Source organism: Ceratina calcarata, unplaced genomic scaffold (genome assembly GCF_001652005.2).
Source record: "Ceratina calcarata isolate Rehan_Ccalc_2016 unplaced genomic scaffold, ASM165200v1 scaffold9, whole genome shotgun sequence".
In the NCBI taxonomy this organism is placed as follows: Eukaryota; Metazoa; Arthropoda; class Insecta; order Hymenoptera; family Apidae; genus Ceratina; species Ceratina calcarata.
In genome coordinates, this window is record NW_017180367.1 from 1,235,046 (window position 1) to 1,249,795 (window position 14,750).

At 42.4% G+C, this 14,750-nt stretch overlaps 1 protein-coding gene and 1 long non-coding RNA gene across 3 annotated transcripts in view; one reads left to right on the plus strand and one right to left on the minus strand.

The window, feature by feature from the left end:
* The first annotated feature begins 11,099 nt into the window (after positions 1-11,099).
* LOC113465124 (uncharacterized) lies at positions 11,100-12,230 on the plus strand. Its single transcript, XR_003389947.1, has 3 exons — positions 11,100-11,404; positions 11,577-11,641; positions 11,720-12,230. It is a non-coding gene; the product is annotated as an uncharacterized LOC113465124 (long non-coding RNA).
* A 951-nt stretch (positions 12,231-13,181) lies between these two features.
* The window catches only part of LOC108631390 (nascent polypeptide associated complex protein alpha subunit), a 2,967-nt gene continuing 1,398 nt past the window's right edge, over positions 13,182-14,750 (minus strand). For both annotated transcript variants that reach the window (XM_018035243.2, XM_026818819.1), the window contains exons 2-6: positions 14,359-14,623; positions 14,163-14,282; positions 13,876-13,971; positions 13,641-13,799; positions 13,182-13,437 (exon numbers count right to left, since the gene is read on the minus strand). In XM_018035243.2, the coding sequence (XP_017890732.1) occupies positions 13,423-13,437; positions 13,641-13,799; positions 13,876-13,971; positions 14,163-14,282; positions 14,359-14,613 (645 nt within the window). In that variant the 5' untranslated portion in view covers positions 14,614-14,623 and the 3' untranslated portion in view covers positions 13,182-13,422. The remainder of the gene's footprint in view (positions 13,438-13,640; positions 13,800-13,875; positions 13,972-14,162; positions 14,283-14,358; positions 14,624-14,750) is intronic.

A 14,750-nucleotide genomic window follows, 5' to 3' on the forward strand; every position in this document is an offset into this window, starting at 1 on the left:
TGTACTACAGCCCAGAATTTTGTCTCTTCGTTGTCAGACGTTTACATTCGTACTTCATTCATACTTCGAACACTCCCTAAGTTTGTTGTCGATTATGGTTGCAACAAGAAACTATGATTCCAACTCCTCTCCTTTAATTTCGGTTCCTACTATTCTTTCGCCCGCTACCTTCTTATTCACAATCCGCAGTCGTTCTTATCGGTCCTGGTTAGAAACTCCGTTCCCTCGTTAGTCAGTTCTTCTGCCTGGTCTATCATTCCAGCCGTGGTTCTCTCGCAAACACGCAACAGCAAGCTGGTGCCTCAAAAGTCGCCGACACAATGAGACGAGCAGCACGAAGACGACGGGACGCGACGTCCAAGCAACCACCTTTCCAGCACCTGGCGCCGCCCCGAAGCGATCCCCATAGAAATCGGAAATACAAATTGTCCCGGGTTCGTACGTCGCGTCGCGTGGTAGCCAGGAAAAGCCACAAATCACCCGGTTCTCCTCTTCTCGCCTTGTATTCGATCCACCGCGATGCGCCGCTGCCAGTACACGATCCGATCTAAAATGATGCTAACGAGGTTGCTTCTCGCCCGGGCTGACGTCTCGACCAACAGACTTTGCATAGCCGATGCTACACGCTTATTGAATCGCCAACCAGATAGGCTTCTCCTCACCCGGTGAGAATGGGAACGCAGCGAATTGACTTCGAAAATTGATCGTGTTCTCCGGATCTTGAAGACTTAATTAGATCGTCGAATCCCGCGATTGTTCGCTGTGCATGATTTATTCTTCGTCAAAAATATACTTTCTTACTTACAAAAATGAAAATTGTAAAGCCTGCAGTTATTAGGTTTGTTTACATGAAACGTCGCTTTCTTCAAACATAGCGGTCGCAGTTTTTCATGCAATAATTTATTAGTTAGTTTACCATATCCCTAAATGATCATTAAAACTATATGTATATTTGAATCCTGAATTCGTAATTTCACTGCTAATTTGTTCTCGTTTCGTGTGCAACAATCTCACAACTGAAGAGCTTGTATCAAAAACGAGGATTAGAGTTTGCTACTGAAACGATATTAGATTCTCTCCTTTGTTTATTCCCCCGACGAATCAGATCGAGAGACCCGCCCTCGAACAGTAGTTTCGCTGGAAACGGAACACGATCGTCCAAGTATCCTCTTACAACGGCCGCCTTTCTCGATATCAACGAGAAAATAAAAAATAACGAAAGAGGTATACATGGTATCGAGAGCCGGTCCAAGTCTCGCGGTTCTCTCTCTGGTAGCGGATCGTCGTCGGTCCCGGACACGTACGAGAGAGCCGATTAGCCCGGAGATCGTGTTATATTCCCCCGTGGGCGAGGGCGGTCGCGGGCGAAACGGACGATCCTGCCCGAGGACATAATTTACGCTGGGAAAGGGCGAGTAGCGACAGCATTAGTAGCTAAGTGGGGCCCTACGTTATCCTATATCCCCGGCGCGGATTGCGCCTGTACACGTACACACGGCACGGTGTAGCCACGATACGCGCAGCTCCTCCGGGTGATTCCTATCTGCCGCTGGCACCCGCCACGCCGGCAACAACACCAAGATCCCCATTCAGATTACGATCTTCCTTTCCTAAGCGACCGAGCCAAGAAGAGAGGGTCGACCGTTTAAGGCACGGAGAAAAACGAACCCGGCCACGATACGCTCGCCGCGATTGTCTTGGTGAATCGCGTCGCGACACCTTCTTCTCGCCAAGCGTTGCGTTGTTCGTAACCACTTTGGTTGCACCGCTTTGTGTGCCGGTGGGGTTATTACCATTTTGCTCCGCCAGCTCCCTTTGTCTCGGAGAGAATCCTGGATGAATCGAAGATAAAGGGAAGCTGGAGAACGATTATTGGTACAAGTGTAGAAACTGTGGGACTTAAAATCAGTCGAAGTTGGATACAATTTCAATTATGAAATACTGGATTTGAAATAAAAAATAATGAAGGATCATCGAAGATCTATTAAATATTTTTAACGATGTGATATTCGATGGGATACAATAAAGGCTCCTTAATAAAAGACAATAGCGATACCTTTATTTCTCAGCTCGCGCAGCCGCGATCCGAAGGGAGTAGAAAGGAGAAAACAGTCGACACGTATCGCGAAGCGCGAGAACAGGCATCAAAGAGTATCGGTGCGGCGAGGACAAGCGTCTGGCGATGAGACAAGGGTCGGTGACGCACGATGCACGGATCCGAGAACGTGTGGCGTCTTCCTTCGGATTTACATTTACGGCCGGACGGCATTGAATCGTCAGTCAACGTGAAATTTAAACGTAGAGCGGCGGCCAAAGGCGAGATTGGTATCCGAATACATTAAAGCCGCGGTCGAAACGCCACAGGGTGGTTCGGTTGGTGAAGGGTTTTCGACGCGGCGCGGCGGTCCGACCAGAGTCCACGTCAATTAATTAGAGGCAAAATGGCCACCACGGTGGACCACCATTTTATCTCCGCAGCACCGGCCGGATTCGACGTTAAGCGTCGAACGTAGTCAGTCGTAAAGTAGAGATAAGTCGCCGCCTACCAGAAAGGACAGTCGAAACGGCAGCAGCAGCTGCGGCCGCGGATATTATGGCGCCGAAAGGAGAAGATAAAACCCGGTTAGATTAGATCGTGGCCCCGGATCAAAGTCTTCCCAGTCCCGTGAAACTTTCGGCTTTATACGTTTAAACTACCCAAACGTCTTGTCCTCTTCGACTTATCACTGGTTAATGGGTTTCATCATTTCGCCATGAATCATCGAAAGTTTTTCGTTTTGCAACTACTTCGTTTATGATTATATTCCGATACTATTCAAAATTGAATTGACATTAAGATGGCAGAGGGAAATTTTTTACTGCGTGACATTAATTTTCGATACCGATGTTTCACTGTACCAAATTAAAGCGAATAAAAATGTTCCATAATCATTGAATCAATGTTGGTATTGAGAAACAAGGCTTGCGTTGAACATCTGATCCACGTAGCGATATTATCTGGCTGATTTTAGATATCCCAGCAGTTTCAATCTAAATTAGGGAATTTGTAATTCCGTAGTAAGGTTTCTTCGTATTAAATTGAATATATAAATATAATTTGCTCATTTGGATGGTTCCCGAGTTCGTTAAACGTCCGTTCGGATACACCGAGCACACGCGCGCCATTTTAATGTTGCTCATTTAAGTCCGTTAAAGGAAACAGCTCGCATTTCCAGCGTGCACGTAACAACGATTCATTGCTGCAAAGTAGAGCTGCGCATTTTGCATGAAAAACCGCCGATTGGCCAACAAGCCATATTCGTGTGCGATGTTGTTTACCCAATCGGAATTGCGAAAGAAATTTCTTTGGTTGATTCTGCAATTAGGCTAATTAAAAGTAGACAGCGACGTGTGAAAGATCGAAGAAATTTTTATATGTAGCTAACATACATATCTAATTAAGAATTAATTACATTCTCTACATTACATTTTTACTATAGTAATTATTATTGCGTGACGTTTTCGTGGAACTGTGTGGCTACATAAGTTTTTACATTTCACATCGTAGATCGGATCAGTATTTCTTACTTTAAATTCTACAATTGCTTCCTGGTAAAACTGTTTCAGGATCATATCCGTAACGAATTATACTTCAAGAAAAAGCATACGCTTTATTTACGTATTATAATTACAGTTATTATTGCGTTGCTCTCTTCGCTATGATTTCTACTAATGTTTGAATAGTTGCCAGATGAGATGACATGGAGAAAAACTTCAAAAAGAAAAAGCAAGAAATGAGAAAGCTACGTAGGAACGTGGAAAACAGTGGTAAAGAGAGAGATTGAGGATAAAGGGAGGAGAGAGGAGAGAAGGTAACACGCGTGGAGGTAAAGCTGCACGCACGGTGGCTCGAATAAAAAACGACGAAATAATTACAAGCTCGAAGTGGCGCGAGGACTTGCATAATTTCTCACGAAAGTGCCACTATTCGCCGGGGCCTCGGCGAGAAGACTCGTTGAAGGGAGAGAGAAGAGAGGGAACGAACGAGGACGGAACGAGCCTAGTTAAGCGCAATTTTTAATTGCCAAGATGTATCCACGCCAGTCGAATTATAATATTAATAAGAGAGTCGAAAAATTTATCGTGCGGATGATCTAAATGAGAAAATAATTACGTGCAACGCTGTTTAAAATTCCTGTCTTCGCGCCGTCCGTGTCCAAACTGTCTGCCGCGTAAAAAATGTACATTTTTACCGGTATTCTTCAAGCTTTCAACAACCTCTCGACGGTCGTGGGGACTGTCTTTCTCGCGATATCATGCGCTTTCGTAATTTCTCACAATATCAACGCGAGTAGAAGGGAACACCTGGAGGGAACGAGGATGACGAAGTAGCAAAAGAGGAAAAAGGAGAAAATATCGATCCCATGGAGGGTAATTTGTCCACCAAAATTGGGAGCATAATAATGCAATTATGCGCTCAGTACATGCGCGGTCGGCGCGATTCTTATTAGCAGGCAATATTTTAATCCCAAATTGGATCTAATGATCCCGTAATTCGGTCCGCGTTATTGCTCGAGGATTGACCACCTCGCTCGAAATATTGAACGATCCACAGAGACCACAAGCCCCGCCGAAAAAACAGAGACCTCAACCTCAGCTAAATTATAATCAACAAAAAGTTGCGTGATTTAGTATGGAAATTCATGAATTTTCACGAAAATAAAACATCGAAGTCAATGTCAAATTCATGATTCTCTCTTAATAAAAGCATTTGAAGTCAATTACAGTGTGCATAAAAAAAAAGCTGTGCCTTAACTGATTCTCTCGTTTATAAATGCCGAGAAACTCGTTGAACGTCTTGCGTGTATTATGCAGCAAAAACTGTGAGCGGAATCGTTTATTACGCGTAATAATTTCGAATGCAGCTGCACGAAGCTCAACCCTCACTCGGTTCATTTCGGCTCGAGTGATCTGGAGGGCGTGACGCGAGGAGGATGCGAGCGAGCCAGAGGCTCGGTGAGGCTGCGGAAAAAACTGATTGCAGGTACCCACGAGCAGCACTCAATTCAGATAATGGAATGACTTGATCGTGGCTGCAACTTCGTCTTCTCTCTCGGTTCTCGAGACCCCTTTACCGCGCCGGAATAAATTGGCCGCGCGGCCTGCGTCACTTCCAACACCCACCAGACACTCGCCGCGAATAAATTTGTATCTCAGCTTCATCTTTGCTCGTTCTTTTATTCGTCGTGCACCGATATTGGCACGATCGTCTGATTCACCAAGCTTTCTGAATGATCTTCAATCTTTCATAGGCAAAGGTCGAGAGAATAGGTATTCAGTTGATGATAGGAAGAGCTCGAACTATTTCTAGAGATTTTAAGTATTAAGGATGTATTGGCTATACAGTCAATCCCAAAAGTTTATGTACCTTAGAAAAACGCATTTCCTATAATTAAAAAGAGATCAGACGTCGGAAGAACAATGATCTTCGATAAAAAAAAGTTTACTTGTTAACTGGTGAAGTGAAGTGAAAAGAAAGAAAATTTCATTAACACGAGCGGAAACTCGCTTGAGCGACCGTACAAGCGTATAACAGATACGCGAGCGGGTCTCGAGGACTCGAACATTTAATAAACGCAATTAGCTTCCGTTTTTATTGCGAGACGGTGCTCAAGCTGATTTCTCAAGATCGAAAACAACGTGCACGCTCGTTATTCACGATTACCAATAATAAATTCGCCCATCACGAAGGCACGTCTCGCGCTGAGGCGAGTGTTTCCTCCGGGGAGGATACCGCGCGATATATCGATTTTCGCGAGAGGCTTAACCGTCGATGGTGATTAATTGTGCTAGCGTTTAATCTTGCGTCTTGTGTTTTAAGAGATATTATGTTTAACTAGCTGGCCTTGAGTTATTGCCTTGAAAATAATCGCCCCTTCTATTCTTTTGCACCCGCCTAGGATCACGGTCTCTGGATCGTTTCACGGCGAAATACGCTTCTCGCGTGACTAATCTTCTTTTATGAAAAATGCTCCCCAATTTTTTTCTTATCCTTCATGAAATATTTCTTTGATCATTGTCTCTCTAACAAAGTCTCATTATCTACTCTAATTATGCTATCCATCTAAAAATATCACCCTTTTATTGACATTAAAAAATTATATCGATTGTGAGAATTTATAAACGTAAATCACTGTTCGAAGATACGTAAACGTGCAACGATTCGATTAGTTAGCTCCGTGTTCCTCACGGAGGCGTTAGAGTAAACACGAGACCGCAGTTGGCATTCAATTACCATCAAGGCTTGATGGCTCGTTACCACCTCGGTGTGGGAGTTGGAATTGAAAACGTTGCCTCTGACACATCGTAAGCTCAATTTCGTTCTGCTGATGTAATCGATACGTGATACCGAGTTAATGGAAACTTCGTTAGCTTTCTATTGTCTCATCTGACACTTTTACCAAGTAGAACATATTCTTATCAATCGGCCATTAGATTACTTATTTACATTTCTGCTTAAAGAAAACAACGCTTCATATACATCAGTCTAATAATATTTAAGATAAAAAAACTGATGATCTTTCGAGGCAATTTTAACGATTCGTCGAAAGGTAAATCGCAAAACGTTTATGAAGTGCGTGAAGTATAGATGATTCTCGATTCATTACAGTGGAACGGAGGAGGACGGTGAAGATAAGTAATCGTGTAGCTTAAAAACCGCGCCACATCAATGGCGGACAATCCAACCCGGCTTAACTGCATAAATGTACATACATATACATACACATGTTTCTTTTACGTTCCTCACACGGTAAGAGCCTGCGGCCTCTCGCCTCCTTCGTCATTCGTATTCTCTTAGACCTTCTCCTTCTCCTTTGACCTATCCGATTATGCCTTCTTCTATCTCGCTGCGTGGCCATCCCAGAATTCTTTTTTCACCGGTTCTCCTTCTCGTTAGCTGCTCTTCTTTCTTTATATTCTTCGATGACTTCGATTCTTTGTAGAATTGGCTGCTATCGCAAATCTCTGTTAACCATCCGGAATTAAAAATGAATTTTAAAGGAGCTTTACAAGTCGAGTAAAAATACTTTCGTTTTTATACATTTTTCGTTTAGGTTCCATAATCTTTAATACATCTTTCGTACTTCATAAATTAAATCACGAACTGCGACAGACATGTAGAATTGTGATGAAAGAATGCTGGTTTCTCAAAACTTCAAAGTTCACCAACGACCTTGTGTCTTTTGAGAAGAGATATACTTTCATCGATGGCATTATTCTCCCTTTTATTAGCATCTCTAGGCGTCTCATCGCTTTTCCACTTGGAGCATGCTTTGGGCCTCTCTTCATTCCGTTCATCCTCCTCTTCCACTCTATTACCCTCGGTGAACACCTTCGCAGCGTATCTTCAATTTCTAAATCTCTCTCAGGTCTCGAGTTGGTTCTGTTCTCTTCTTTCGTGCCCCTCTATGCTCGGTTCTCCGTTTCTCTCGAGGGAAGCACCTCCGCAGCTTCACCTCTTCGCAACCTCCTCCACCCCTTTTTCCTCTCTCCTTTTTCCTCCCGTTTGGTCCTTCCCTGCACTGCACGATTCTCGTTCTCTCCTTGTTCCAGCGATCTCCTTACCTTCTCCCTTCTCTCCTCCTTTCTCCACCTGAGATCCTCTCTCCTCTTCTTGCCTCCGTCACAGCCGTTCGCGCCGCCTTTCTGCGTTACGGTACGATCCAGCAGAGCCGCGCCGCTGGCGGCACGGAAAAAAGGCGGCCCTAAAAGAACTTCATATTTTTTATGCTCTGACAGCGACTTGGGTGGTCCAAAATGGCCGCCAATGATGTAATATAGTGCTCTCGCGCCGGCTATCCCACCACGGGAACGTCACGGCAGCCTATATAGAGGTATAAAGACCCCTTTCTCTCTTCTCCATGGCCGTTGTTTCTTTCTCTCCCCCTGGACACCCCTCCGCCTCACGGGGCACACCTAAACCCTTAACCACCTACTTCTAACCGCGCGGGTTCCTCGGATCCCATTGCCGGCCTCTCCCGGGGCATGTAATTACTCGACGGACGATGTCTTTCGGCCCTTTTGCTCCTCGACCGTATTACCTTCTTCGGGCGTCTCGCGCCGCGCCGCCCGGACGACGCTGTCGCACGGATCGCATGGCCTTTTTTCTCCCGGATCGGGCTGGCCACCACGATTTTGCTCCACCATTAGAGTTAGAAACTGCCCGGTGAAACGCAACGGGTTCCTTTACGAGAAGTGGCTGTACGGATTTGGGATGTACGATTTTCTTGCCGCTGCAGCGATTAGCCCTCTGGGATTTCCTGATTATTCCCATCCAAACACATTCGATTTCCATTCGCTTCCAATCGTGCTGCAACGTTCAAGTTTGACAACATCCACGTAGCATTATCTGTGATATATTTTCAATTGATACATTTCTTCCCAATCGAAATTACCGTCTGTCGCTCGAGGCCAATTCGCCAGTGTCATAATGGCAGTAACCGCCCCGAAAAGTTCGACGCTTCCCTTCTCATATTTATAATCGCACGTTGTCTCGTCGTACCGATACCAACGGGTTTATCAAGCTGATCGCTGTCAGCAACAAGAATATCCGAAAATACTATACGAACTGCATGTTCACCAGGAATCATCGTTTCCTCGTTTCTCACTAATTTATTACGCTCGCCAAAGGGTGGTTCATTAAAACGAGTAACAAATGTGGCACCTGCTGTTTTTTCTAATCTCAAAGAAAATCTGGCGAACCGTCCTCGAACAGGCAGGTACCTCCACGCGATATTTTTGGCGCAGAAGACGCCGAATTTTGAAACCGATGCTCGAACAATTCGTCACGCGGCACGGTTAAAAGAGCCGCGCGTTTCACTCAGGTAACATTCCCGAATGTTGCTCGTGAACCTAGTATTTTCGCGATCGGTTCCCGACCTCAAATATTGTGACTTCGCCGTTGGTCACGCTCCATAATTTGTTCGACGAGCCACGAAGTTTCACCTCCAAGCCAAACGAGAAGAATGGTATCCTGTGTGGACGTGACGAATTCGGCAATACACAGATTTTCTTCATCCGATTGGAATTTATCGCGAGAAACTTGGATTATATGCAACATTCTCTCATGAGCACCTTCTAAGACTGCATTATGCATGTATAAATATGTAAAATGCATGAATGTAAAGAAAATGAATACAGCAGAATTGAGGCGCACACTGCCTCTTGATAAAGATAATCTTGGTAATTTTGTTGTTCCCAGATGACAGAGTTTTAATGTTTGTCGATGGAAGTTCAACTATCAGTGAATATTAGATGCATATAAGACATTTCTTAGTTTCTCGAATTTAAATTTCCTAGTAAGAAATTTTTTATCTCTTGTCATGATATGAATTAAAATCAGTATTTGTAAAATATAAGAATGTAAATAAGAAAACCGTTGCTAGCCATTTATGAGAAACCCCAGCAATGCTACTTTACCCCTTAGTTACACGAGCCAGTTGTCCTCGTTTCCTCCTCGATGAACTTTATCCAATAATGCAATTAAGACTACGGCAATGTAACGTTCGCATGTAACAATCGAGTTAACCAGGACATAATATTCTCGGAACAATGATATTAAAGAACTTAAATTTTCCTGAATATCATACTTTTATTTTATCATTCACTGTTCTGAATCAAATCGAAAATGAATTAACTTTTGTGTCAACAAGATTTATAATAAACGTTTAACAATTTCATTAGACATCGTAAAATTATTAGTTAGTATAATTTCAATATTGGTTCCTACAACAAGCTTTGAAGTACAACTGGTACCAAAGATAAAGAAATTGGATAGCAGTCGGACAAATTGAAGACAATCAGCTTCTTCAATTTTTACTTGCTAAGAGAAGAGAGCATCAGTCATTCAATATCATTAATTTCTGTTTAATTAGTTTTCGATCTTGAACAAACTAATTCATGAAATAATATAATCATTTAGAAATGTAAAAGTAATTTTATTAATTTTAATCATTTAAACTATGTACTTACTTGACGACATTTCATATGCACCAACCCAATATTTTACTCGTAACAACTTTCACCTTTGTGTTGCCTGATTTTGATTAAGTAATTCGGTAACATTAAATCGGAACGTACGGTTTCATTTTAAAACAATACTCAACCAAATAAATACTTCTCTTTGATCGCTCGGCACGCTGGAGAGACAAGCTGCGAGCGTACACTACTCCGAAAGGGGAATGAGAAACGACCAAAGAGGTTTGGTTTCAATCTCTGCCCGATCCGGTATTAATATTTATCGAGTCGTTTTCGAGGCGTAGTAAATATCGGGAGAGAGGCTGCGGTACGATAATTTCATTGCTTAATTCGAGCGGCCCGGGTCCGTGGCCCAGAGGGGAGACGATGAGGTGGACCACGGAAATCGGTCCCAGCCACGCACGCGCGCTCGTTCGTTTTTCGTAGGCGCGAAATCACGAGGCCAGAGGATACCCGATGGCCGTAAACGATCGTTTCGTACCTCGGCCGAGAAATATTACGTCTTCATGGACACCGAGGTTACGCCGTCGGTATAATTTCGTCATTAAACTCCTCCCCACCCGTGTACTCGTTTCATCCCTGTGCCTGCCATTTACCGTGGATCGTACTGCGATGAATAAAGAGAAGCGAACATGACCCACGGAGAGAAGAAGAGGGAAGACTCGAAGGCCGCCTATCGATCGATGATAATGATCCCACTGATGATAGCTCGCTCGTTATTATACGCATCCCATCAGTTGAACGAGGAGGAAGAATATATAGAGATACGAAAGTGGATGGAGAGCGAAGGAAAAGAAAAAATGGGAAGAGGGATAAGAAGAAGTGCGTTCGTGTTTTAAGAGCTGGAAGCGATTAGTCGACGCCATTACTCACACCGTTTGCGTCTGCCACATGGCTAGCGATGGATCTTTTCTTCTCTTCTCGTGCCTCCGTCCTTCCATCGCTCGTAACTCGCGCTTTCATAAGACTTTCGATCGTCGAATGCGTTTCTTGCCCTGTCAGTAAAAATACGTAATGAAGATAATTGGCTATGTTACCTATTTGTTTGGAACAGTAACGATAGTTGCAGGATTTCAGTTTTCCGGATTAGAATCTCTTTCGCCACGTTCTCCAACGAAGAAACCAACACGGTGCCAGTTCGCCGGTTCCGCGAGACGGTCCGTCAAGCAGACCTTACCGCGGTGTGTTTGCGCGTTTATGCAAACCAGCCTATTAGCGGGAAACCGACGTGCGTCAATCCGTTTTAAAAGTGGCACGTCAAACTCGCGAGGCAGCCACGGGAGAAAGAGATCCAGAGAAACACGTGTGCACGCTCGTCAAAGAGAAACGTATTCATACGACTCGTTAACGGCTCGTTAAACGTGCGGATAGCGCGTGAACACGAACTGTAAGTTCTACTCGAGTTCGCAGGCTAGAACAGAGGGAATTAAGTACCGTTTAGAAAACTTACGTACTTATGAGCTTAACTATCGTTATATTAAAAAGGTTTAAAACCACATAAGCTACTGTGCACCTTTTGCAGTTAATCTTTAACCGTTTCTAAATTTTATTTTGCACAGGAATTCGCAGTCTGCTTTACGATGGTATCATCGTTCAATTTCAGAAGACATGGAAGATACGAATAGTAAGTGTCGCGTTTCTTGAAGTTACTTCAATTAATACTCGTGAAGAATGACACGACATGTCAATCTCTTTGTACAAGGATATTATGAAGATGTCGCCGAATGAGCCCCACCACGGGGATCAACGGGCACGTGCGAAGCGTTTACAAAACGCTTACGCGTACCACAGGCCCCGAGTACACATCGTTGCCAGCCGCATTATCTGATGGTACCGACATACGTCTTCGCTGTCAGCCAATCGTTAAGGAAACAATCAGACACGCCGGAGACAGATCGGCTGCCAACCACCTCTTCCCTCTACCCCTTCGCGCTGTCGTCGTCTTTTTCATTTTCTACTATTTTTTATCCCGACATTCGTATCAATCTTTCTGATCCCGATGTCTGCAATCCTTTCTTTTCAATCATAAATTATATCAGTGTTCCTGCACCAGATCCAGTTTAACGGATTATACAATCCACAATTAAATTCAGTTCTAACGATGATATTGAGACAATGATTAGAATGTAATTGACATTGTACAATAGAAGGCTGTGTTCAGAAGTATGTTAGAGTGGGAAGAAGAGCCAGGAAAATGTGATACAAATAATAAAGGGCTGAAAGTTTGAACTTGTTAAGTTTACATTTCTCATTTTGAAACGTGATACCGCGATAGCGAAACGATCGGCGATCATTTTTACGGGAAAGCGATGGCCGAATGGAAATTCGATTACCCGTGTCTCGCAGGTGTTTCCTTCGCCGTGTTCCTTTGTTACGTGACAATATTGCGAACGTTTCTCGCCGGCAATAAAGCGCCTTAACATCCGTGCCAGATGTCACCAGACGGGGAGCGTCATATACGAGACCGAAATCTCAAATATTAGCGGATTTCCAACTGGATAGAGAGGATGGTACATCCACGTCTCTAATATCGCGGTTTTTTCCACCCCCGGTCGATATGTACGCACGTGCACGAAACGGCTTATAAAACTTTCGTAGAACACGACCATTCCAGTGAGCATCATCCTCCAACTCGCCTATCGCGAACGAATGAAACCGTTAACCGTGAAATTAAAGTGTTTGAATATTTTATAGCAAGTTCTTCCTATTTATTATTCTTGTCTTCTGTAAAATATATTGGTCATATTTTAAAAGAAAATATCACAGTATTAGTAAATGTGATCTTAGAATTTCTGATATTCCTTCGTGCTTACAATTAGTTACACATTTCATGCAATCGTACGTGTGAAAATATTTTAAGGGTAATTTTCCAATAACTTTGAATATATACAAGTTAGCCTACAAAAATATACCACGTGCTGCCAGCTATCCACGATCGTGGTTACACAGATATTTTTATGTGTCCGACTTATCTCCTGTCGAATAAGTAGAATTGTAATCCAATGAAATCTCTTACGCCTCCACCATACAATGTAATCAATATCCACTCTGCTAGTATGATTCAACCTCAAGAACATTATGTAATATATATATGTCAATAAAATATGCCAGTTTAATTTTATACAAAAATTTTAGAAGATTCAGGAAGCAATACAAAATCCGAATAGTGTCCTTAGTGTATTTATTTTTTTTTTCATATGAATATGTATATACATGTGGATTTTTGTTTAGACGAACATTACGGTCGTCAGGCGAAATCCAGACTCTCGGCATTCCAGCTTGATCGTTTCAATGTAATGAGACAAAAAGAAGGATGATGTCTTTTCCTGATGATGCAGATGATAAAATAAGATAATTTCACAATGCGAGCTACGATGTAGCACACCCTACTGCTAAACAGCTTCATCACATTGTTAATTCCTGAAACAAACAAGAACCAAAATTTAAAGTTTTCGAATTACTTGTGAAAAATAATGTTTATCAGAAAATTTAATCAGTCTGCCAAGACTTTCAACAATAATTAAATTCTGACTATAATATTGCGAAACCATTACTTCAATCATCATGTAAATACAATGTAATATTTTTCTAGAAAACTTGATATTTCCCATTTGAAAACGTACCATAATAGCATTGACGATATCATTCTGATTGTTTTTGAGAGCTTTAATAGCTTTTCCTCGAGACACGTTGGCTTGAGACATTACTAAGTCGATGTCCTTTTCTTCGACACCTGTTTCATCGACTTCTTCTTCTGATTCTTCTTGTATAGGTGCAACCACCTTTAAAAATACAAAGGGATAAAGTTAGAATATTTGCATGTTGAAATCCTCTGTAATTCTGAAATATAATAATTACCGTAGTACTACCACCAGCTTCAGTTGCTGGAATAACTGGTGGCTCCTTGAACTTCTCAGCTGCAGCTACCTGAGCTTGCTGACTCAGATCTTCAATCTTTATTATAAACAAACAATTTTCTTCAAATTAATATAAAAATAATAAAACAATTATTTAGAAAAGCAGTAGCTAAAAATATTAGTCTGCTAAGGAATTTTTCAACAGCTCTTCAGCATAGGCATACGAAACTCATAATGGATCATTACTTTTCCTACATTTCTTTGTATACATTATCAACTGTATTTTACCTTAGCTTCGCCAAATACTATGTAAGTATCTGACGCTGGATTCTTCAACACATCTGGTTTATTGATTACAAACAGAATGTTCTTTGATTTACGAATAGTTACTCTGTTAACTCCTTGAACCTACAAAAAATAATAGTTCAAACCGTTTATTCACTTATACTTTAAAAAGTATCCATTTCAATGTCATTCAACGTACAGGTTTCAAACCTAACTTGCTCATAAGCTTCCTGGCCTTTTTTTCTCCTCGACTCTGTTTTGCTTTAGAAACCACATCAATGGGAAGACCAGTGACAGTCGTACCTGGGAAACCCACGGTACCACCAGTTCCTGCATCGTCCAATTCTGGCATGGTATCATCTGAATCTGAATCAGTTCCAGATCCTGCAGCTGTCGCTTCGACCTTGGTAGGTTCAGAGCTTGCAGCTTTGTCGAGTTCAGTTAATTCCGGCATATTTGTCGAGCTGTAATTAAGAATTAAAAAATTATTTCTATTAAAAGAGGAACACATTTATAACATGCAAAATTTCCATAAAGGTTAACATCTCTCGTTTTCATGGATATCATACATTTTATAATACTAATGTAATA